Source organism: Tyto alba, unplaced genomic scaffold, assembly GCF_018691265.1.
Source record: "Tyto alba isolate M040663 unplaced genomic scaffold, T.alba_DEE_v4.0 Super-Scaffold_100000100064, whole genome shotgun sequence".
In the NCBI taxonomy this organism is placed as follows: domain Eukaryota; kingdom Metazoa; phylum Chordata; class Aves; order Strigiformes; family Tytonidae; genus Tyto; species Tyto alba.
In genome coordinates this window covers 283,530-305,825 of record NW_024881265.1, presented here as the reverse complement: position 1 = coordinate 305,825, position 22,296 = coordinate 283,530, and the positions used below count along the sequence as shown (strand labels likewise).

The 22,296-nt window shown below is 51.5% G+C and overlaps 3 protein-coding genes across 11 annotated transcripts; 1 reads left to right on the top strand and 2 right to left on the bottom strand.

The window, feature by feature from the left end:
* Positions 1 to 2,691: 2,691 nt before the first annotated feature.
* On the bottom strand, positions 2,692 to 5,859 carry LOC116960913 (E3 ubiquitin-protein ligase TRIM7-like). 3 transcript variants are annotated; one of them, XM_042802317.1, is made up of 8 exons: positions 5,494 to 5,859; positions 5,101 to 5,196; positions 4,926 to 5,015; positions 4,296 to 4,508; positions 4,195 to 4,217; positions 3,967 to 4,091; positions 3,186 to 3,245; positions 2,692 to 3,105 (listed from the first exon to the last, which is right to left on the bottom strand). In XM_042802317.1, exons 1-8 carry the CDS (start codon positions 5,500 to 5,502, stop codon positions 2,948 to 2,950), a joined length of 774 nt encoding a protein of 257 aa, XP_042658251.1. In that variant the 5' UTR covers positions 5,503 to 5,859; the 3' UTR covers positions 2,692 to 2,947. The 3 variants fall into 3 exon arrangements, with proteins under 3 accessions (XP_042658251.1, XP_042658253.1, XP_042658254.1); XM_042802319.1 differs by having other exon boundaries at positions 4,926 to 5,012; XM_042802320.1 differs by lacking the exon at positions 4,926 to 5,015.
* Positions 5,860 to 5,968: 109 nt separating this feature from the next.
* Positions 5,969 to 9,227, top strand: LOC104356692 (butyrophilin subfamily 2 member A2). 4 transcript variants are annotated; one of them, XM_032989854.2, is made up of 4 exons: positions 5,969 to 6,320; positions 7,379 to 7,481; positions 8,177 to 8,631; positions 8,772 to 9,227. In XM_032989854.2, exons 2-4 carry the CDS (start codon positions 7,406 to 7,408, stop codon positions 8,859 to 8,861), a joined length of 621 nt encoding a protein of 206 aa, XP_032845745.1. In that variant the 5' UTR covers positions 5,969 to 6,320; positions 7,379 to 7,405; the 3' UTR covers positions 8,862 to 9,227. The 4 variants fall into 4 exon arrangements, with proteins under 4 accessions (XP_032845745.1, XP_032845744.1, XP_042658276.1 ...); XM_032989853.2 differs by having other exon boundaries at positions 5,969 to 6,353; positions 7,382 to 7,481; XM_042802342.1 differs by having other exon boundaries at positions 5,969 to 6,353.
* Positions 9,228 to 13,070: 3,843 nt separating this feature from the next.
* Positions 13,071 to 21,410, bottom strand: LOC104360591 (C-type lectin domain family 2 member B). 4 transcript variants are annotated; one of them, XR_006166270.1, is made up of 7 exons: positions 20,611 to 21,410; positions 19,944 to 20,037; positions 18,314 to 18,412; positions 17,385 to 17,557; positions 16,841 to 16,947; positions 14,661 to 16,405; positions 13,071 to 13,454 (listed from the first exon to the last, which is right to left on the bottom strand). XR_006166270.1 is itself a non-coding variant. In XM_032989858.2 (7 exons), the coding sequence occupies exons 2-6, from the start codon at positions 19,999 to 20,001 to the stop codon at positions 16,240 to 16,242; spliced, it is 603 nt and encodes a 200-aa protein (XP_032845749.2). In that variant the 5' UTR covers positions 20,002 to 20,037; positions 20,611 to 21,410; the 3' UTR covers positions 13,071 to 13,454; positions 16,196 to 16,239. The 4 variants fall into 4 exon arrangements, 2 of the variants coding, with proteins under 2 accessions (XP_032845749.2, XP_032845750.2); XM_032989858.2 differs by having other exon boundaries at positions 16,196 to 16,405; XR_004406675.2 differs by lacking the exon at positions 18,314 to 18,412.
* Positions 21,411 to 22,296: the final 886 nt, after the last annotated feature.

The following is a 22,296-nucleotide window of genomic DNA, read 5'->3' as shown; positions in this document are numbered from 1 at the left end:
GGCACTGGAAGAGCTGTGCCGAGGGGTGGCTGCTGTGCCCAAGTGTGAATAAAAGTGCTGAACAGGTGGGAAGGGCGACGTGTGACTAAAAGAGCTGCAACGGGGGAACAGGACGAAGCTGCACTAAAAGCTGCGCTGAGGGGTGAATAAAAGGGCTGCACGGGAAGGGCGGAGCTGCGCTGCAAGAGCCGTACCGAGGGCTCGCCACCGTCTTGTGTGTCAAGAGCTGATCCGAGGAAGAGCAGCAGCGAGGGAAGAGAAGCGCGAGGTGGAGGCGGCTGGGGCTGCAGCGAAGGGAAGCGGCGCTAAAAGAGCTGCACCGAGGGCCGGCCGCTTCGCCGAGGGGTGAATAAAAGGGCTGCACGGTGGGAAGGGCGAGGTGTGAATAAAAGAGCTGCAACGGTTGGGGGACAGGGAAGCAGCACTAAGAGCTGCGCCGCGGGCCGGCCGCTGCCCTGGGTTATTGGAAGAGCTGCAGGGAGGGGAGGGTGAGGTGTGACTAAAAGAGCTGCAACAGGGGAAATGGCAAAACGGTGCTAAAAGAGCTGCAGCGAGGGGTGGCCACTGCGCCGAATTGTGAATAAAAGTGCTGAATAGGTGGGGAGGGAGAGGTGTGACTAAAAGAGCTGCAACGGTTGGGGGACGGGGAAATGGCACTAAGAGATGTGCCAAGGTGTGAATAAAAGGAGTGCTCAGTTGGGAAGGGCGAGGTGTGACTAAAAGAGCTGCAATGGGGGGAAATGGCGAAGCGGCACTGGAAGAGCTGCAGCGAGGGGTGGCTGCTGTGCCCAGGTGGGAAGGGTGAGGTGTGACTAAAAGAGCTGCAACGGGGGAACAGGACGAAGCTGCACTAAAAGCTGCGCTGAGGGGTGAATAAAAGGGCTGCACGGGAAGGGCGGAGCTGCGCTGCAAGAGCCGTACCGAGGGCTCGCCACCGTCTTGTGTGTCAAGAGCTGATCCGAGGAAGAGCAGCAGCGAGGGAAGAGAAGCGCGAGGTGGAGGCGGCCGGGGCTGCAGCGAAGGGAAGCGGCGCTAAAAGAGCTGCACCGAGGGCCGGCCGCTGCCCTGGGTCCCTGGAAGAGCTGCAGGGAGGAGGGGAGGGCGAGGTGTGACTAAAAGAGCTGCAACGGGGGGACAGGGCGAAGCGGCACTGGAAGAGCGGCGCTGAGGACTGAACAAATGGGCAGTAGAAGAGCAAAGCGGCACTAGAAGAGCCGCACTGAGGGGCGACGGGGAGACCTGCAACGTGGGGGAATGGGGAAGCGGCACTAAAAGAGCTGCACCGAGGGCCGGCCGCTGCCCCGGGTCACTGGAAGAGCTGCAGGGAGGGGAGGGTGAGATGGGACTAAAAGAGCTGCAACGGGTGGAATGGCGAAACGGCGCTGAAAGAGCTGTACTAAGGGGTGGCCGCTGTGCCCAAGTGTGAATAAAAGTGCTGAACAGGTGGGGAGGGAGAGGTGTGACTAAAAGAGCTGCAACGGTTGGGGGACGGGGAAAGGGCACTAAAAGAGCTGAGCTGAGGTGTGAATAAAAGGGGTGCTCAGTTGGGAAGGGCGAGGTGTGACTAAAAGAGCTGCAATGGGGGGAAATGGCGAAGCGGCACTGGAAGAGCGGCGCTGAGGGGTGAATAAAAGGGCTGTAGAAGAGCGAAGCGGCACTAAAACAGCTGCACTGAGGGGTGACGGGGAGACCTGCAATGTGGGGGAATGGGGAAGCGGCACTAAAAGAGCTGTGCCGAGGGGTGGCCGCTGCCCCGGGTCACTGGAAGAGCTGCAGGGAGGGGAGGGCGAGGTGCGACTGAAAGCTGTAACGGGTGGAATGGCGAAGCGGCGCTAAAAGATCTGCACTGAGGGGTGGCCGCTGTGCCCAAGTGTGAATAAAAGTGCTGAACTGGTGGGCAGGGCGAGGGGGGACGGGGAAACGGGATTACAAGACCTGCGCTGGGGGGTGGCCACTGCTCCGGGTTATTGGAAGAGCTGCAGCGAGGGGAGGGTGAGATGGGACGGAAAGAGCTGCATGGGGGGGCAATGGCGAAGTGGCACTAAAAGAGCTGCAGCGAGGGGTGGCTGCTGCCCCGGGTCACTGGAAGAGCTGCAGGGAGGGGAGGATGAGGTGTGACTGAAAGAGCTGCAACGGGGGAACAGGACGAAGCTGCACTAAAAGCTGTGCCGAGGGGTGAATAAAAGGGCTGCATGGGAAGGGCGGAGCTGCGCTTGAAGAGCCGTACCGAGGGCTCGCCACCGTCTTGTGTGTCAAGAGCTGATCCGAGGAAGAGCAGCAGCGAGGGAAGAGAAGCGCGAGGTGGAGGCGGCCGGGGCTGCAGCGAAGGGAAGCGGCAGTAGAAGAGCTGCGCCGAGGGGTGGCCGCTGCGCCCGTGTCTTGGAAGAGCTGCAGCGAGGGGAGGGCGAGATGGGACGGAAAGAGCTGCACCGGGGGCACAGGGCCTGGCGGCACTAAAAGCGCTGCGCCGAGCGGGGGCCGCTGCCCCGGGGTCCTGGCGGGCTGCGCCCAGGGCCGGGCGAGGCGGCGGCGGCGGCTGCAGCGCCTCCTGGGGCGGAACCGGCGGCTGGCGGAGGCGGGGGAGGGGTTCCCAATCAGGTCCGGCGGCGCAGTTTTCAACCAGGTCCGCCCCTCCACAGCGGACCGCGCGCTCCCCCACCCCTTCCGAATAAATTCCGTTTATACCGTTTATTCCGTTCCCTGGAAGTTCGGTTTTATTCTTTATCACAGCGAGTGGCAGCTCTTGAGCACCGTAAGATTTTTGAGGAAGCGGAACGGCTGCTGGAGGGTGAATCTGGCGGGGGGGGTGTGTGGGGGGGTGGGTGTCACTCGCTTCTGCGGGATCGGAGCTGGGGGAGCGGCTTGGCTCTAACCCCGCCCGTGGCCGGGGGAACACGCGTGGGTACCCGGGGCGGGCGGGGAGGGGGGAAGCAGCAGCAGCAGCAGCTCACCCAGCCCCGTTCCCGCGTCCTGCGGCTCCCCGGGGTTCCCCCCAAGCCGCCGGCTCCTGGCTGCTCCGGGGCTCCCCGCGCTGCGCCCGCTGCTCCTCATCCCACCGGACGCTTTTTCTGTCCGCCAAGAGCTGCGGGACAGGAGCCGCCTTCGCTGCGGGGGAAACGCGGGCGGCTTAGAAACGCGCGGCGGTTTTAGGGGCCCGAAGAAAGGGATAAAAGCCGGCGGCTCACCCCGCTCCTCTGCGCTGGGAGATTTCCCCGGGCTCGGCTTCGCTTCGGGGCTCCCTGTGTCTGGAAGGAGGGGGGAGGTGAGTGTGGTGCTGCGCCGGCTCTCCAACAACTGCCTTCCCCTCCCGAAATGCTTCTCAATTCTCCCCAAGTGTCTCGGAGTTCTCCCCAGATGTCTCTGAATACCCTGAAAATAACTGAATTCTCTCCAGGCGGCTCTGAATTACTCTCAAAATAGCCGAATCAGATTCTCTGAAAATAGCAATCCCTCCCCAGATGCCCCTGAATTCTCCCCAAATGCTGCTGAATTCTCCCCAAAATAACAAAATTTCTCCGCAAAATACCCAAATTCCTCTCTAAATGCCTTTCAATTCTCCCCAAATGGAGCTGAACTCCTGAAACACCAACATTTTAGCCCAAATGCCTCTGAAATCTCTGAAAATACCTGAATTCTCCCCAGGCACCTCCAAATTCATCCCCAAATCTTTCCTAAATATCTCTAGATTCTCTGAAAATAACCAAATCCCTCTCCAGATGCCCCTGGTTTCTCCCCCAAATGCTACCAAATCCTCCCCAAAACACCCAAATTCCTTCCTAAGTGACACTGAACTCCCAAAACACCAAAATCCCTCTCTGAAAGCTGCTGAATTCTCCCAAAAATCCCTCCCCAAATGCCGCTGAATTCTCCCCAAAACACCCAAATCCCTCCCTGAACGCTGCTGAATTCTCCCCAAATGTCTCAGAACTCTCTGAAAAGAACTGAATTCCCCGTCCCCCAAAACACCTGAATTCTCCCTGGATTCCTCCAGGGCCTCCCGCAGAGCAGCCCGCTGGCGGCGGCAGGAGCTCAGGCTTTTTTCCAGCTCGGCCGGGAGCCCGGAGGGGAGGTGAAGCCTCATTTCGCTCCAGCTGAGAAGAGAAACCGCAGAAAGGGCTCTCGGGGGTGAGGGATATTTCACCCCTTTCCACGCTCGGGGTGACAAAAGGGGAGGAACAACCAAGCGCCACGTACCTGCTTAGGATGCTCCCGCTACCCTGAAAAAGGAGAAAAAAGGGGGTTCAGGACCCCACCGGCAGCACCTTGAGGGGGAGATTTCTCACCCAGAGCCTCACCTGCGGCGAGCGTTTGGCTTCCAGCTGCCCGATGAGCCCGTGGAGCCGGGCGATTCCCTCGGCCACCCGCTCGGATTTGTCCTCGTGGGCAGCTTCGAAGGCGGCATCGAGCTCCGCCAGCCGCCCCAGCACCTCCCGCTCCTTCTCCGCCAGGAACCGGCGCAGCCGCTCGAACTCGGCCCCGATGCGGCGCCGCTCGGCTCCGCTCCTCTCCTGGAGGAGGGGGAAAAAAAAAAAAAACCAAACCAAAACCCCTCTGAGACCACGAGCGACCCCCCAGACCTGGATTTTTTTTTTTTTTTTTTTTCCTTTCAAGCTACAGGACAAACCGCTTTGGTTGGAGCCGGAGGGTTGTAGCGCTGGGGATGTGGTTAATTAACAACCGGAGGGTAATTAAGCAGTTCACCCCATGCTTTTCCTTCTCGTTTCCCCTTCCCTGTTGCCATTCCCTCCTTATGGGTCGATCCAAAATCAACCAGGGCCCTGGGAAGCGAGGGGGAGGATTCATTCCTCGTTAACAAACGGCCCTTTAGGACTTGATCGGGGATGGAAACGAGCGGCGCCACGGAAATGAAGCGATTTAAAACCAGGATAATGAGCAGCTGAACGCGGAGGCGGCGCCCGTCAAACCTGCCCGGGATCCGCCCCGGCAGCTCCCGCCGGGTTTGGGGCTTCGCGAGGCGCCGGGACGTGGCGCAGAGACGATCCCGCGTGTTTCTGCTGAAGGGATGAAGGGAAAAAAAAAAAAAAAAAAATAAATTCCCATGGACCCTTTTGGGCTGCGAAACGCCGAGAGGCTCCTTACCAGGTAGTCCAGGCGTTGCTTCTCTTCGCTCGCTCTCCAGTCCAGAAACTCTGCTAACACCTTCCGTAGGGATTGCAGGTGAGGCTGGATTTTCTCCTGAATACACCAAAAAATAAAATAAAAATTGGAGCGATCAGCCTGGCTCGTTTGTCTAATCCTGCCCTTAAAATCTTAAATTATTTGGGGGAGGAAAGCAAATAATCCCCCCAAAATCCACCTGGCTGCCTTCCCTTTAAAAGCAGGAATCCGCTGGCTTTCAGTTTCTCCCACAAACCGCCCCCTTTTCCCTTTCCCCCCCCCCTCCAGAGAAATTAAAACATTTTCGCTCCGCCTTGTTCTTTGGTGGAGGGGGGGGAAGAGGCCTGGCGGGCCCGTGGGAAGACGATCTCGCACCTCGCCCATTGCTGCCACCCGTTCCACCCCGAAGGGTTTTTGTCCCTTCAGCACCGGGAGGCGACGGCGTGGCCTGTCGCGCCGCGGAGGGTTCGCGCCGCTGCCGTGGCCGAGCTTCCCTCCCGGCGAGGAGAAATCGGTGCCAGAACGGGGTGACAGCGGCGCCGGGCGAAGCCGCTTTCCCTCGCACCTCCCCTGGGTGTTCCCGCGCTCCGCACCACCTTCCCCGGGTGGGTGAAGCAAATTGCCTCGCCCACAGTTGCCTTTAAACGCGGTTTCTCTCCCTCAGGGGGTCTCATTTCTACATTTTGTTGACTCAGCCCTGGCCTAGAAGCTGCTCCCGTCCTATTTGGAGGTTTGGGGGGCAGGGGGGGGGGGGCAACAATTTAACCAATTTAACCAATTTCTTCCTTGGGGCGCGGTGCGATAATGCAGGTTTTTGACACCACCTTTGTATTTTTTTTTTTTTTTGCTTCCTCTCCTACCTCAGCGTCTACATTGAGACAGAAAATGGCCCTGAAATGGAGGGGGAAAAAAAAAAAAAAAAAAAAAAGGTGCAATCTGAGGGTGCAGGAGGCGTCCGAGAGCGTCGCGGCCCCGTCTGCGGGTGGGAGATTGAAGGTCTCCTCCCTCCCCAGCCGATAAAAGCTGGCGGAGGCAGAGACGGGACCGAGCTTTGACTGAGCCTGTGCCAGAGAGGGGGGAAAAAAACTCCAAGAGAGAGGAAAAACTCCAAAAGAGGGGGAAAAAACCAAGCGGAAAGAACAGCTGGTGGAGGCAAAGCAACCAGAGGAACCCCAAAACGGCACCAAGGACAACCCCGAAAGGTTCGAGAGGGGGGGAAATCCCAGCGTTGCCAGGTGGGTTACACCACCCTACTGTCTCTTTTTTGGGGGAAAAAGGGGATTTTGAGCACTCTCCCCATCCCATCAACAAGGGAAGGAAAGCGGATTTATCCTTGCTTTGCCCTCAGGATCTTTGTTTCGGATTTAAAGGTGGTTCGAGGTGGTTGGTCGTGGTTATTTGCTTCTTGTCTCCCCATAACGATCCAGGTGGGGAAATTTGGGTGAGAAGCAGCACGGCTCCCGTTTATGTCTTAATTTAAAGCTGCTTTCCCCACCTTTTCCCCACTTTTATCCATCCGCCTGCTGCTTTCATTCCCCTCTCTGCGGTTTTGTCGGGGAAAGCACGCGGGAAAGCAGCAACCTGTTGATTTCTGAGTATTGCAGCGTGGTTTCTTCAACAATTTTGGGGCTTTATTACAAATTTTCAGTGCTCCTTACTGCGGGCAACTGCTTGTTTGCACTCAAAACCCCACGCTGGGTTTCAGAGGCTGGATTTGAGGCCCTCTGACGCCAGCTCTTATCTCCCCCGTGCACATTTTTCCTGGGGCCAACCGCAAACTTCTCCACCTCTCGCAAGATTTCTCTGGACGTGGGGAAGTTGGACTCTGCTTATCTTAATTAGAAGGATTTTTTTATTACTCAAATAAACCTTATTGGATTTGATTGCCCAAGAAAATGCGTGGTGGAGGCAAAGATGGATTTAAGATGGATTCATCCCTGAGCCAGCACAAGGAATGGGGATTTTGGGGTATAATCATATCTATGAGGTAGGTGGGTCCATCCCAACGTACTCTTCATGTTCCCTTCATAGTCATAGGGAAATCAATAAATCTAATCCATCTCCATGGCTCTTCCCATAAGTTAACCAAGCTACTTCGCAAGTGCTGGAGGAAAAATGGCATTTTCTTTTCCAGTATTTCAATTAGATGCAGCTGTTGAACCCATTTTCTGACATAAAATGGGGGGAAAAGCCGGGATGTGCCCATTTGTCGGATAATAATTTTATTTTGTTCTTTTTTCCCCCCTTTCTGCACCTCTAGCAGGGAGGGGAGGACGTCGCGGGCGCGATGGCTTTCTTCCTCAAACCGCGGCCGCGCACGTGGGATCTCGTCCTGGACTATTCCGCAGCAAAACAGTTTGAAGGTAACGAAAGGCGGCTGGGGAGGAGCAAAGTACCAATTCCTGAGGTCTTCGGGGCTGCATCAAGTGAGGTGTCGGTTGGAGTTGGAGATCCTCCAGCTCCACCTTCTCTCTCTCTGGCTCCTCCGTCTCCAACCTCCCTCTTTCGTCTCCTCCATCTCCAACCTCTCTCTCTCTGGCTCCTCCATCTCCAACCTCTCTTTCATCTCCTCCATCTCCAACCTCCCTCTTTCTTCTGCTCCATCTCCAACCTCCCTCTTTCATCTCCTCCATCTCCAACCTCTCTCTTTCGTCTCCATCTCCAACCTCTCTTTCATCTCCTCCATCTCCAACCTCCCTCTTTCTTCTGCTCCATCTCCAACCTCCCTCTTTCATCTCCTCCATCTCCAACCTCTCTCTTTCGTCTCCTCCATCTCCAACCTCCCTCTTTCGTCTCCTCCATCTCCAACCTCCCTCTTTCGTCTCCTCCATCTCCAACCTCCTTCTTTCGTCTCCTCCATCTCCAACCTCCCTCTTTCGTCTCCTCCATCTCCAACCTCCCTCTTTCGTCTCCTCCATCTCCAACCTCCCTCTTTCGTCTCCTCCATCTCCAACCTCACCACTCCTCTCCCTTTCTTCTTGAAAAGGAACCGGTGAAGGGGATTTTTGGGGTGTGCGTCCCCTACGCTTCAGTTTGGCTTCTCTGTTTTCCTCTCCAGTGGACGTGACCCTGGATCCAGCCACGGCGGGTCCCGAGGTGATCCTCTCTGAGGATCTCAAAGAGGCCACCTGGGGTAGACCTGGATGCCGGTGGCCTGAAGGGCCGAGGCAGTTTGACACGGATCCGTGCATGTTGGGCAGCCAGGGCTTCACCTCAGGCCGTCACTACTGGGAGGTGGAGGCGACTGGGCGCTTCTGGGCCGTTGGGGTGGCCCGCGAGTCGATTCGGAGGAAAGGCCGGGTCCTCTTCAAGCCCAACACCGAGATTTGGGGCTTGCAGAAATACGATGAGCTCTGCGTGGCCCTCACGGCTCCTTCCAACACCTCCGTCCCGCTCCTCAACGGGGAGATCGGGGTCTACCTGGACTACGAGGTGGGACAAGTCTCCTTTTACGCTGTCGGCAGCCGCCAACGCATCTTCACCTTCCCCGTGGGCTCCTTCCGTGGAGAAAAGGTCTTCCCCTACTTCTGCGTCCTTCTCTCCACCATCAAACTGTCCCCCAAGGGGTGATGCGCCAGAGGGGTCCCCCCAAAACTGGTTGCTCCACAGTGGTTGGAAATGCTCCTTGATGCCCCTCAACTCTTATTTTCCAGGTCTTGGAGTCATTTCCACCTCAGCTCATGGTCCTGCCTCCGTCTTCGATGGCTCCAGTTTGGGTTGTATCCAGGGGGTTTTGGGTCTGAGCTCGGCGCAGCTCATCCCACTGTTGTTAAATTCATCAAAAGCTCGTTAACGGGAGCGGGGCTTCACCGAGGTGGTTTTGAGGTGAAAACCTGGGTTTTCCTCTCAAACTCAGCCCCTTCTGAAGATGTCTTTTACTGACCTCAGTGCCCACCATTGTCTGGGCTTCCAACCCAAATTAAAAATCTTAATTTTGCCAGGTTTTTTGTCAATACCAGCTGCTACCTCGGTTTATTTTCTCACTGTGAGGATGTGCTCGTGCTTGCTTACCCCCCCACCCCGTTTTCTTCTGCTTTTCCCCCCGCCTAGGATATATTTCTGTGTAATTAATGTGCGATTAATTATAAATGTGCTCAGAATATACCACATACTTTTTATTTTTTGTTATAAGAAGGAGAAGGCATCTACATTTGACCACCCCTCCCCCCCTGGCTGCCCATGACCCCCAAGACACCCCAGAACTGCCCCATGGGGGACCCCAACAGCTGTCCTGGCCCCCCCACACCTCCTTGAGCCCCTGGGACCCCCAAGAACTCCCCAAAACTGCCCCATATGGGACCCCAACAGCTGCCCAGGCCCCCCAACGCCTCCTTGAACCCCTGGGACCCCCAAGAACCCTCCCACACCCTGCCTGGGGCTTTCCCACGTGGGATCCCAAACCCAGCGCCTCGGATTTACATTAAATCCAAGCAACTAAAATATTTCTCCAGTCCTGCCCCACATCCCGCCTCCCCCCCTGGCTGCCATCACACAGGATTCAAAACCTCCACCGAAACCCAACCCCAAAATGCGACATCACCCTTGGAGGCAGCAGCCTCGGCAGGCTAATTTGGAAGACAAAAAATAAAAGAAATCCTATTTTTTTTTTTTTTTCCCTCCCCCCCCAGCACCAAACCATGATTCATTTTCCATTGGCAACCCTATTTCCGACGCTTTATTTTAAGCTTTGAGCAAAAAGGCGCCGGGCGGCAGCTGCTCAGCCCCTTTTCTCCTCGTTCAAATCCGCGCAGGTGCCGGCCCCACGGATGGGCGACCTGCGTGGGGTGGAGAGGGGTGAAACGTGGGATTAGAGGGGGGTGGGGGGTGTTTATCCACCTTCCGTCCCCCCAATTTCCCCCTCCCCGGTCTCACCTGGAGGCGTCGCGCTCAGCGCCGTCGGGCTGCACCCAGACGGGGCCGGCGCGGTGGACGCCGAGCCGACGCGCCACGAGCCCCTTGTAACGGTGCAGAAAATCCTACGGGAAGGGAAAATAAAAAGGTTGGTTGCTTGTTTTGTTTTGTTGGGTTTTTGTTTTTTTTTTTTTTTTTTTTTTTTCAGCCCAAAAATCACCCCAGGACCCCCCACCCCCTCTGCCCCACCCCCCATCGCCCCAGTATTCCCTCACCAGCTCCGCCGTGGGGTCGCTGGTGGCCAAGGTGGCCCCCAAGGACCAGCAGCGCTCCCGCCTCGCCGACCAGTTGCCTTCGGCCTCGGAGGTGGAGCAGCAGCGTCGGGCAAAGCCCACCCAGCCGTGGGGCAGGGGGTGGGGGGGCTGGGGGACCCCCCGGCAGGCGTCACCCCTCTGGAGGGTGCTGAAGAGGAGGAGGAAGGTGAAGGCCAGCATCCACCCCATCACCCCTGTCCTGGGGTGAGTGAGTGGTGGAGTTTTTTGGTGGCAGGGGAGGGGGCTATCAGGGTGGCCCCCTGGGAGAAGCTCCTCGAAGCTCCCCCAGCTCCACGTCAGCTCCACTTCTGTTTGGGAAATTGAGCCCATCAGCTGCGCCTCTGCGATAACGTATTTAAGAAGGGACGTGGTGAGGAGCAGTGGGACTGGTGAGGAGGAGTTGGGGCAGCTGCATGAACACCAAGGTCAGTGGAGGAATGGAGGAAGAAAGGAGGGGGGAGGTGTGCCGGAGCAGAGACCCCCCTGCATCCTGTGGGGAGATGGCAGGGCGGCCCCCCCCTGCCACCCATGGAGAGCTACGGTGGAGCAGACATTGATTTACGGCCTGTGGCTCCTGCTCAGAATAATCAAGGTGCTGTGTCTGAAGAAGGCCGGGGTCTCATGGGAAAAGGCAGCCCCGCTGCTGTAATTCAGTGCTGGGAGGATTGCAGCATGTGGGGGAGTCCCACGCCGGAGCAGCTCGGGAAGGGCTGCAGCCGTGGGAGAGAATCCAGTCAGAGGAAGATAGTGACCCATGACGGAGCAGTGTGGGGAACACTGCGGCCCATGGGAGGAATTCAAGTCAGAGAAAGTTTGTGGAGGACTGTCTGCTGTGAGAGGGGGACCACGATGGAGCAGGAGGAACAAGTTCCGGACACTCCCCTCACCGAAGATGAAGGAAGTGGCAGCGCTGCCTGCACCCCCCATTCCCTGCCCCTGCGCCCCTGGGGGAGGAGGTAGAGATATCGGGAGCAGAGCTGAGCCCGGGAAGAAGGGAGGGGTGGGGGGAAGGTGTTCTCAAGATGTGGCAATGCTTCTCACTGTCCTACTCTGTTAGGTGTTGTTAGTGTCTGTAATAAATGTATGTTCTTTTTTTCTTCCCCTAACGAGTCTGCCTTTTGCTCGTTCCCATAAAGGGGGATTTTTCCCCATCCCAGTCCTATCTCGACCCCCAAGCCTTGCTCTCTGTCCCTTCTCATTGCCGGAGGGGAAGGGAGAGAGAGCTGCTGCCTTGTGGTTGGCTGCCAACCAGGCCCAAACCACAACAAGCCCGTAGAGGCAGCTGAGCAGCGGGCAGGGCAGCCTGCTGGGGAGGGGGGGGGGCTGCTGGGAGAACCCCCCCAAAATTGGGAAGGGGAGGGGGGATGATGAGGGGGATACCCCCCTCAACAACGCACGAGGAGGAGCCCTGATATCATGCACCCCTCTCTGCACCCCAATCTGCTGCACCCCTTGGGGCACCCCCAGTGCAGAGCCCCGATATCCTGCACCCCTCTCGGCACCCTGGTAACCTGCACCCCTTGGTGCACCCCACTATTTTGCACCCCGATGCAGAGCCCTGCTATCCTGCACCCCGCAACCCTGTGCCAAGCGCTGGTGTCCCGCGCCCTCCTCTGCACCCCAATATCTTGCACCCCCTCGGTGCACCTCACTATCATCCACCCCGGTATCCAGCACCCCTTGGGGCACCCCAATCTCCTGCACCCCTTGGGGCACCCCAATATCCTACATCCCTTGGTCCACCCCAATGCAGCACCCCCATATCCTGCGACCAATGCAGAGCCCCACTATCCTGCACCCCCTTAGTGCACCCCACTATTGTGCACCCCAATACAGAGCCCCGGTACCCTGGACTCCTCTCCGCACCCCAATACCCTCCCTCCCTTCCAGCTCCCCAATGCTGAACCCCCCCCCCCAATATCCTACACCCCTTCTTGCACCCCAATATCCTACACTCCTCCCATCACCCCCAACGTGGAGCCCCAACACCCATCTTACACCCCTCAGTGCACCTCAATATCCAGCACCCCAACATCCCGCACCCTTCCCCGCACCCCAACACCCGGTGCAAAGCCGAGACGTCCCCCCACACCTATTTTGCCCCCCCTGCACCCCCTCTTCTCACCTGCCTGTCTCCTGCCTGCACATCTTTGCCAGAGTTCCATCGCTCTTCCTCAGCCCTTCGTCTTCCTCCAGACACCCCTTTCTCAACCACTTCCCCCCACCCCCCGCCAAAAAAAAAAGAGACGCAGGAAAATCTGTATAAGTAAGAAAAAATAATTTTAACCCCCGCCAATCTGGCAAAATGAGCCCAAATCCAGGCTTGCTACCTCACGGGAATGGTGATTTCCAGCCCCATGGGGGTAATTTGGGGGGGACTGGAACTGTCCCCCATCTTCCCCGTCACTCCTGGCCCTTCCCCGGGGGGTGTTCCCCTCCTCCCAGCTCTTATTTTGGGGCCGAATCCTGAAAATCCGCCCCACCATAACCCAAACCCTCCAAAATTCAAGAAGAAGGAGGAAAAAAAAAAAAATTTAAAAACTACCCCGAAACCCCCATTTCCCCTCCACACCCCATTTTCCCCACCCACCTCCCAAAACAGTGATGCGGAAGTCGCGTGGCCAAACCTGCCTGGCAAGTGCTTAAAAAAAAAAGTATAAAATCCCCAAATTGGCTTTTCCAGCCCAATTTTGGTCACTTTTCCTCATTGCAAGGCCCAAACGACGATGTGGGATCCATCCCAGCCCGGCTGTGGGCGAGGAAATGGGTGGCAGCAAAAAATCAGAATTTTTTTGGAGGGGAAAAGGGATTTATTTGAGTCAAGTGTTCCTGGCTCAGCTGCTGGACCCAGGAAGGGGCCAGGGGGATGACGGGGTGAGGAGGGTGCAAAAAATAAGGAGGATTTGCAAAAAAATCCCAACTGGGGCCACACTTTGGGTCAACTAATGAGAATATTGGTCGTTATTTAAATTTTCTCCCATTTCTGAGGTTTTGTCTTGGTTTTTAATCCCCTCGACCATATACTTTTCCAGGGGTTGGGGTTAAATTGAAGAAGTTTTTCTCTTTATTGTTAGTTCCAGGGTGAATGATGCTCCTCATGCTGGCATTGCGTGAGCGGGTCCGGCTCTGGGTGAAGGAGCAGCGATGCCCGGTCCTGTTCGGATCCAGCCCCTTGGATGTGCAGAAGACATCATTTTTAAAAAAAAAAAAAAAAAAAAGGCAAAGAAAAAAAAAAAACAACTCCAAAAAACCACAAACCCACCCTCCCCACCAAAAAAAACCCAGCCTACTGAAAAAAAAAGACCACCTCAAACAAAAAAGTCAGAATATAATTTAAAGCAGTAACAGAAATAGCCACAGGGGGGTACCATGGACCAAGCTGGTTGTGGATGTGCATTCACTTCCTTTTAAAAAATAAATTGAATTACCTATTAAATATTAAAGATTTAATTTGTATTTTGGGGGGATTTTTTGAGTTTTTCAGTTTTTTAGTTCTTTAGTTTAGCATTTTTCACTGTGCTTCCACGCAAGCAGGTGATTAAGAAGAGATTTGTTAACCAGCGATAAATGTTTATTGCGTGTCGTTGTCACAAGTAATTAGTCTGTGACAAAGGGAATAACGTGTTGTGCAGAAAACCTCTCAAAGGTGTCAGCCACTAAAAATCACCGTTAAAACTCATTCAGCAGCGCCCGGGGCAATGAAACCGAGATGAAGAGAAATCACAAAACGCATTAAAAAAAAAAAAAAAAAGCAAAGTTTTGCCTATTCGTCCATCAATATTTGGAAATTTATGGGCAAATCCCTCATGTGGTGTTTTTATTCCACCTCCATCTGACAGAGCCTGCAGGGGTGAATCCTGAGAGTTCAAGGTACGTGGAAAGACCCAAAAAAGCAGTTTTTAACTTGATCTTTTCCTCAATGAGGCCAATAAAAACTCAATATTTCCTCATTAACAGCAGAGACTTAATTCTAGGTCTTTTTCTATATAATATTAGGACATATATATCAATATATTAAATATAATTCTAGGCCTTTTTTTTCTTATTTTTTAGTGTTTCACCTTAAATAAAGAAAGAGTGGGACAGTGCACGTACAACGCCATGGAGATGCAAGCAAGTGGAGTCACGATATAAAAGCACGCTATAATAAATTAGCGTCCCACTTTGCAACACTTTTGCAGGCAAACTGGGCCTGAAAAGCACCAGAAAAAGCCTGAATTTAAGCACGAGCGCATGCGCGTCTCTGATCACAGAGGTGTGAGGTCTCTGGCTGCGACTCCCCTCATTTCAGCTGCAAGAAGCGGTTGGGATTGGAGGAACTAGTATGAATATTAATACAAAGAAGAAGAACAAGATGAAGAAGAAGGTGATAGATACCCCAGGTTAAATTTGGCTCAGTTTTCCAGCAGTATTTATGAAGTTATTTCTAAATAGTTTGCTCGTTGTTTCTCTGACACTACCCCAGGCCAGCCCGTCTTGTGAAAAATCTTGCAAGCAGCTCAAGGGTGCATCAAAAGCCCTCAGAAATATTGAATTTGGTTGATTCTCGAGCGTTACGCGATGCCGAAACAGCAGCTGGTCTGAAGATGGTCCTTTGGAAGGGTGAGGATGGACACGGCGGGGGAGCAGGAGAGGTTTCCCTGGGGTCTGGGCTATGCCGGGATAAACTCCGTTGCTCCCAGGAGATGGAGCTGCCAACTCCATCCATCGATGTCCTTGGCTCGTGGAGTTGGCAGCTCCATCTCCTGGGAGCAAGAGCCAAGGACATCGATAATCCTGCCCCCAAAAAACCCCTCACTTTGGTGAAACATCGCTGGGAGAGCATCTGAGAAGACAACGGTCCCCAAATTGCTGAAAGAGGATGAAACAAAGGATTTCATCAGTCCTGGAAAAAAAGCTGGATCCTTTAGCTCCTTGTGCTAAATACCACTAAAAATTAAAGTGCTGCTAAAATCCTATTACCCTCCTATTTACACCTTCGCCAACAGTCCCCGAGTCAAGACGCTCATCAAAAAAAGTCTTCCCTGGACATGGTTGTTCATGCAAACGTGTCAGCTTTCCTCAAGACGAGATGCTCGAAAGCCTTCCCTGGACACGGTGTTCCACGAAAATGTACAAAATCTTTTGCTTTACTCCTTCTTTAAAAACCTTGCTGGCTTTTATCCCTAACCTCACCGGCACGTTACAGTGAAGACATCGCCTTCTCTCTGAACCGGTTGGAGCTGGCCACTCCAATCTTGACTTGGCAGATCCTCCCCAATCCCACCGCTGTCCCACCTCCAGAGCTGTGTCCTTGGGGAGAATAATCTGATTTTTTTGATATGTGGAAGTCTCTTCACCTTCATCTTGTTCTTGATACAGAGCCACGTATGATCACAGGTTGACTCAGCCGCAGCTTGTGCTTTCCCAAAGACAAGAGCAGCAGATTCTCGGAGGTCTTGCAAGTGTTGTCCATCCTTGCAGCATTTCCACACCCTCGTAAAGTGCCAAGAGGCTTTTCTCAGCCGACAAAGCCTGAAAGTTGCTGCTTTAACTCCCCAAAGAGTGGGAAAAGCAAAAATCCTATGGCATTTGCCCATTTTTCTGGTCGCACCGTGCAAGGTAGCAGACATCTCGCGAAGCTTCACCCTCCAGGCATTTTTCCATGGTCTTTGGTATGGAACTACAGCTTTCCTCTTGCTCTGACATTTAATTGCAGTGGGGTAATGAATAATCATTCTGAGGTGTGAATTGCAAGGCCGCTGTGAGTAATTACTGGATAGTTTTCATCGGTTGTATACCAAGGTTGGGTTGACAAATGCAGACATGTCATAACTTTGGTTCTTGTTTGACAGTTTGGGGCAATAGGCATTTTCCCCCCGAGTGTGGGTTCTCTGTGGGGTTTTTTTTGAGGTTTTCTTTTGTTTCCTTACCGCACGCTGGGCATTTTGGTTTGAGGAGCACCTCCTGCAGCTCCTTAGGAGCTGATGCAAAGGTTTTGAGCCCGTCTTGACCGGTTGCCCTTGCTTGGGCTCTGCGTCTCAGGCTTATTGCAAACCCAACTCCTCTCGGCGCTGCAGCGGGAGGAGCTGAGCCCGTTGTCGTTCACGTAGGCGCAGAGGCCACCGCTGCGGATCTGAAACCTGGAAGGACAAACGAGACAACCCACTTCAGATGGAGACAGCAGGAAAAAGGAGGAAAAAATCACACGTCGGCTTTTCCCCCCCCTGCTCTTCAGTCCTCATGCGTCTTCATGGGCATCAATATGGCAATATTGGGGCTGAATTATGTCTATTTTGGAAGCAGTCTGGATTGGCTGTAAGACACCTGAAGCTTCGCAAGCAAAAAAACCTTATTTCTAAATAAACGATCTATCAAACAGTGTTTTCCCCACCAAACGCTTCCACGTCTCGAGTCAAAGGGGAAAATGAAGACCAGCTCTGGATGCAACGTTGCCTTTCCCAAACGTCATTGTCTCATTGCTACCTCTGGCTGCACCTCAAGTGCCAGAAGAAATACACATTTAGGGGCCGAGGAAACCCCAACCAACAACGTAACGATGAAAAACGCAGGCTCACAGGTGAGATAAACGTGAGTGGTTCACCCACTTCCACGGTTGCTCTTCACCTTCCCGTGAAAGGCCGATCCAAAGCTCCAAGCTCCCTTTATATCTCATCACGAAGCTCTGGAAAAAAGCAGAGAGAAGAAGGTTTTATGGCAGGTCATGGAGCTTTGGGACATCTCCAGCAGGTCACCATCCGCAGAAACTTCCTTCCAACCAATAAGCTACATTTTATCAGTTGTTCATGTTCCTTTAGGGCTCCTTTGGTGCTTGAACCTTTCAATCTGCTGACAAAACCTGCAGTGTTTAAGGCAGAGCTCTATTATTGCATAGAAACAGGGCTTTTTTTGCTACAGTCCTTGCATCGGTTGGCTTTGGTGAGAAATTTGAAGAAACCCATGATGGCCTACCCTCCAGAAAACCATTTTTCCCATCTCCTCACTGCAGATCTCCAAGGAAGATCCTGGAAGAGCAGTCAAAGAAACCAAAAGGTGGCAAATACGTTGGTGGCTTTTCCCCCCCTCCCTCCCCATGCCAAGCATGTCTTCATGTCTCCTTACCAAGTCCTCCACGCTGTCAAGCATGGCCAAGGAAGCGCCAAGTGCCGAGCAGTTGTCCTGGCTTGATGTCCAGTTCCCCTCAGCTTCCAAAAAATAGTAGCATTTTCCTCTGTACCTGATCCAGTCGAAGGGACACCGAAAGCAGGGTTGGGAACGAGGCTGAAAAGCTTGCACTGTCATCAATAGAGCAACATCGTTAGGGAGCAACACCTTCCCCTTGCCTCTCTGGGGTGGGGAAGGTCATCCTCCACCCTGTGACCTCCAAAAGTCTTGCATCTTGCTCAACGGTGGGAGGAAAGGAGAATTAAGACACCAAGAGGAACCTTGGGTGGATTGGAAGGAGTAAGCAGGATCACATCATGGCCCAGCTTGTGGCACTGGGCAAGAAATGTGGGTGCTGTACCTTCAACAAAGCAAACAGGTGGCCTTCAAAAACCGCAAGTTTTAAGAGGATTGCCGCAGTAGACATATCCCTAAACACGCCTCTAGATATTTCTATCTGTCATTAATGCAAAAGTAGCGATGGGCAAAGGACAGAAAAAAAAGTTATCTCGTTCCTGCAGACTTCTTAGGTTGATGTGACTCATGCCAACATCTCTTGCTGCTTGGACAAGCAGCAGAGAAACGGCCCCTCCTTCTCTGAAAAAAACCACCCTTGAGAAAGCTCAGATGACTGTACCCGTGAAACGACTCTTTCTGTTGTCTGGTTAAGGGTTTCTGGATGATAACAGCTCCTACAAAGAGGAGATGGGTTTGGTCTTCCGTAGAAAGGCTTCTCTGCTCCTTGAAATGTCCCTCTCCGGGAGGGGACAGCACCTCGGGTCGGGCTGCGTCTTCCCCGGGGAGCGTGGAGTCGGGTCTGGCACACGCGCAACAACCTGGAGTATCTCAGAGACGTCCCCCGCGAGGCGAAAAACCCCGCTACTCACCTGCAAAGGTGACGGCCGTGAGGAGCAGAGCTCCGAACAGCACCGCCATCGCCACCTGGCAGGCAACGCGTGCCTCCGGCTTCAGCTCAGGGCCGTGATCTGCAGGAGAAGAGGCCTTCAAAGCCTTTGCGGGGGGGGGGGGGGGGGGTCGCAAAGGGGAGCAACACGCTCCCGGTCCGGGCTGTTGGCCCAAAAGATGCTTTTTTCCTCCCTTTACTCAAAGATGAAGGGGGCTTTTAATGCCATCTCCCCATAGCAGGCCAACGTGGAGAACACCGGGCCCCACATCTGAGCATGTGGGTGATGCTCATCCAAAGTATCTTTGGGAAGAGCCTTCCTCAAGGACAGGCAGCATTTGATGCCCAAACGATGAGAGGTTCGTCTTTTGCCCGCACCAGATGGACTTGCTGTCGTTTTGGGTGAGAAACATCAAAAATTCTTCTCCCCATGGAATAAAATGACATATATTTTTTACTTTTGGGAACTCTTCCTTAGCAGGGGACCCTTGTCTCCTCCTCAGTTCCAGCTGTAAAGTCCGGCTCTGAAATGCACCATAATTCAAATTATATTTTAATTTATGGGTTCTACTTCATTATTAAAGTTCAGTGAACTTCTTGCTCCACCCAAACTGAGACACTTTGGGTCTTGCAGATGTCTGAGTCATGGTCACTTTACTTCTGGGGTTTGTGATCCAGAATAATGCTCTTTCCCCCCATCATGAGCAAAGAAAATTCTGTTCCTTAAGGGTTTTGCCAAAAAATATCAGTGTTTTCACCCAGTGGGATTTCCCTCATTTTTATTTTAAACTTCCGCCTCTTCGTCCCCATCTGTCACATGAACTAAGTCTCATGGGACAAACTCTCCTTTCCCCTCTTCTTCCCCCTGTCCCCACGCAAAAACATTAGTCAGAAACCAAATATGCCAAATAATAATAAAAAAAAAAATCATTGAAAAACAATCCACAAATAATTTTTAAAAATCAACAACAGAAAAACAATTCAAAAATCAACAAATCAACAAATCAAAAAATATGTCAAATAATAAAAAAAAAAAAAGTCTCAAAATCATAGTCCCTGGCTGGGTAGAGAGAGGTGATAGAAAAGACCCAAAATCCCCTTTTCTGCCTTATGCACCAAGAGGATGATGGGGATGGGAGGAAGTGTCAGGAGAACTAAAATAGGGCAGTGTTGAAGGGGAGGCAGAGAATAATAAAAATCTTGCTGATGTGTCTAAACTGGACTTGAATCCCAGGCTTATTTCTTGGGGTCTTTTAACACTTCGGCTGTTCAAAAATTATTTTCCTTCGGAATAAAGCAGAAATTTTTCAATCGTTGGTGGTAAAAAAAATAAAAAGGCCCAAAAGAAACAGTGACTCAAGCGCCTTAGGGAGGATTAATCATATGTGAGAATTTCAAAGCATCTGAAATTAGATCTTTTAGAGCAAAAATTCCGACTGCTGACTGACAAAAAATTTCCCCCTGGGGAAGTGCTAGAAAAAGTTTTTTTTTCCTACAACCCCTCCTCCCTTACCTCAGCTGTTTTTTGTTCTCAAATTATAGAAGTATTAAAAAAAAAAAAAAAAAGAAAAAGAAAACCCCAGCGATTAGTCAGTTCATTGCTCTACAGTTACCTGCCCACTTGCTCCTTTCCGCACCCAAAAATCCGGAATAATCCCTCATTTTCTTCATTTTTGGGTTCCACCTCCGCAGATGCTCCCGCCTCACCTGCCAAGAAAAGTTTCACCTATCAGGGGTGTCACAAAGGCTGTGGGTCCTCAGCCCCCCCTTAGGATTTACAAAGTGGGGTGGTCAGGAAGGTACATCTGAGCGCAGGCAGAGGTGGGAACTCATTGCAGAAAACGTCATTTCTACCCCAATAATGTTAATTTTGCACTGTGGGGGCTGTAAATCTTCCAGATGCCAGTTAGAGATATCAACAGGCAGCACAAAGAGTGACATCGGGGAAAGAAAATAAAGCTCATAAAGTGATTTTTAAGAGGACAATGATTTTCTCCCCTCAATTAATTTTTTTTCCCCTCAGTTAGTTTTCTCCCCATAATTAAAGTTTTTTTTTCCCTGCAATCAAACCTTTCTACTCCCAATTAAAGTCTTGTCCCTGCAATTGAAATTTCCCGCTCCACCTAAAATTTTCTTCCCCCAAGTAAAATTTTCTCCCCGCAAAGTTTTTTCCTCATATTTAAAGTTTTCTCCCTGCAATCAAACTTTTCTCCCCCCAGTCAAAATTTTCACGATTAAAATTTAAGCCCAGCTCCCACAGCTCATCCCAAACCCGCTTACCTGGATCCGGCTGGTGGGACCAAGCAGAACACCGAGGCGCGACCCGCTCCTGCTAAGAGAAGTGTGAAACAGAAAATATTAAAAAATGAATTGTTTTGGTTTGTTTTGTTTCATTTTCGGGGATTTTCGCACAGATCCTCCAGGGCAGATGGCGAAGGGGCTGCCTGACCAAGGGCAGCTGCCCATGAGCAAAACCGTGGTGGTTTCCCTTCCAGCTCCACCCCGCACACTCTTCACCTCCTTTTTCTACATTTCCAGAATTTTTTTTTTTTTTTTTCAGCTGGAGAGAACAGACTATCAAAAAATGCTTATTTTGGGGTGCAGGAGGGGAAAACTGCTGTGCTCTGGGGTGTCGGGGCACCCCAAAAAGGATCTCAGGGATGCGACGAGGAGGTAGTGGAATGAGCAGGTGGCTCCCTCCAGCCCATTTGATGATTTTTTTACTATAAAAATCCCTTTTTTCCATGCCACCACCTCCCACAAACTTACATCATCAAGCCAAGGCCGGATCCTCTCTCCTCCCACCTCTATTAAAACCCCCATCCTTTCTCCCACCCTCAATAAATGGGATTATCAAGTGAATGCATCCATAGGGAAAACACTACAAAAAAAAAGTGTTCTTACAAATGACCTATCTGACTCCAGATTTTTACCTAAAAAACCTAATTTATTTTCTTTTTTTTTTTTTTGCAATGATCGCACACCACCAGAGCTGCTACCTTTGCACAGCGCAGGAAGAGCGAAGCATAGAAGCAGCTCACCACAAAAAGTTTCCATAAAACTAAAAAAGCTTACAGGCGGAAAAAGAAAAAAAAAACAACAAAAGCAAAAAGTAAAAAGGAAATAATAATTTTTAAAAAGAGATAAAAATAAAAATATAAACAAAAATAAAAATATAAATAAAAATAATTAAAATTAAAATTTTAAAAAGACAGCGCTTTTCCTGCTGGGACTTTTGGGGTTCTCCTGTGTTACCCCATTTCTTGCTGCTGGTGGGTATTGGGGCAAATTTCTGATTTTTTTTCTTGAAGTCTTTTGGGTGTGTGGGAAAAAAAAATTGTTGTTTCTACCTCTATAAAAAGACGTTGCTGGGGGTGTTACAGGATGGGCCTAAACCTGCTGCACATGGGGTTAACACCAACAGAAGAAAAAAAAAGACGAAGAAGAAGAAAAGGTCACTGTAGCCTGGGAAATGCTGGTTACTCTGTGCAATGGGGAAAATGTCCCAGATCTGGAGGAAATGCAGGTCTGAATGCTGTGAAACCACGCTGGGGGGGTGGGAGGCTATGCTTGCAGGATAAAAAGTGAAATAAACTAAAGTTAAAGTAAAAGTAAATAAAGTAAAAGTAAATAAAGTAAAAGTAAATAAAGTAAACCAAAATAAAGTAAGATAAAATAAGATAAAGTAAAATAAAATTAAAAAAAAAAAGTTAAAAATTTAAAAAACAAAATAAAATAATATAAAATAAAATACAATAAAACAAAATAAAATAAAATAAAATAAAACAAATTAAAATAAAATAAATAAAATAAAATAAAAATAAAATAAAATAAAATAAAATAAAATACAATAAAACAAAATAAAATAAAATAAAATAAAATAAAAAATAAAATAAAATAATAAAATAAAATAAAATAACTTTATTAGCAGCATGCCCGAAGCGGGTAGGCAGACCAGACTCTGTG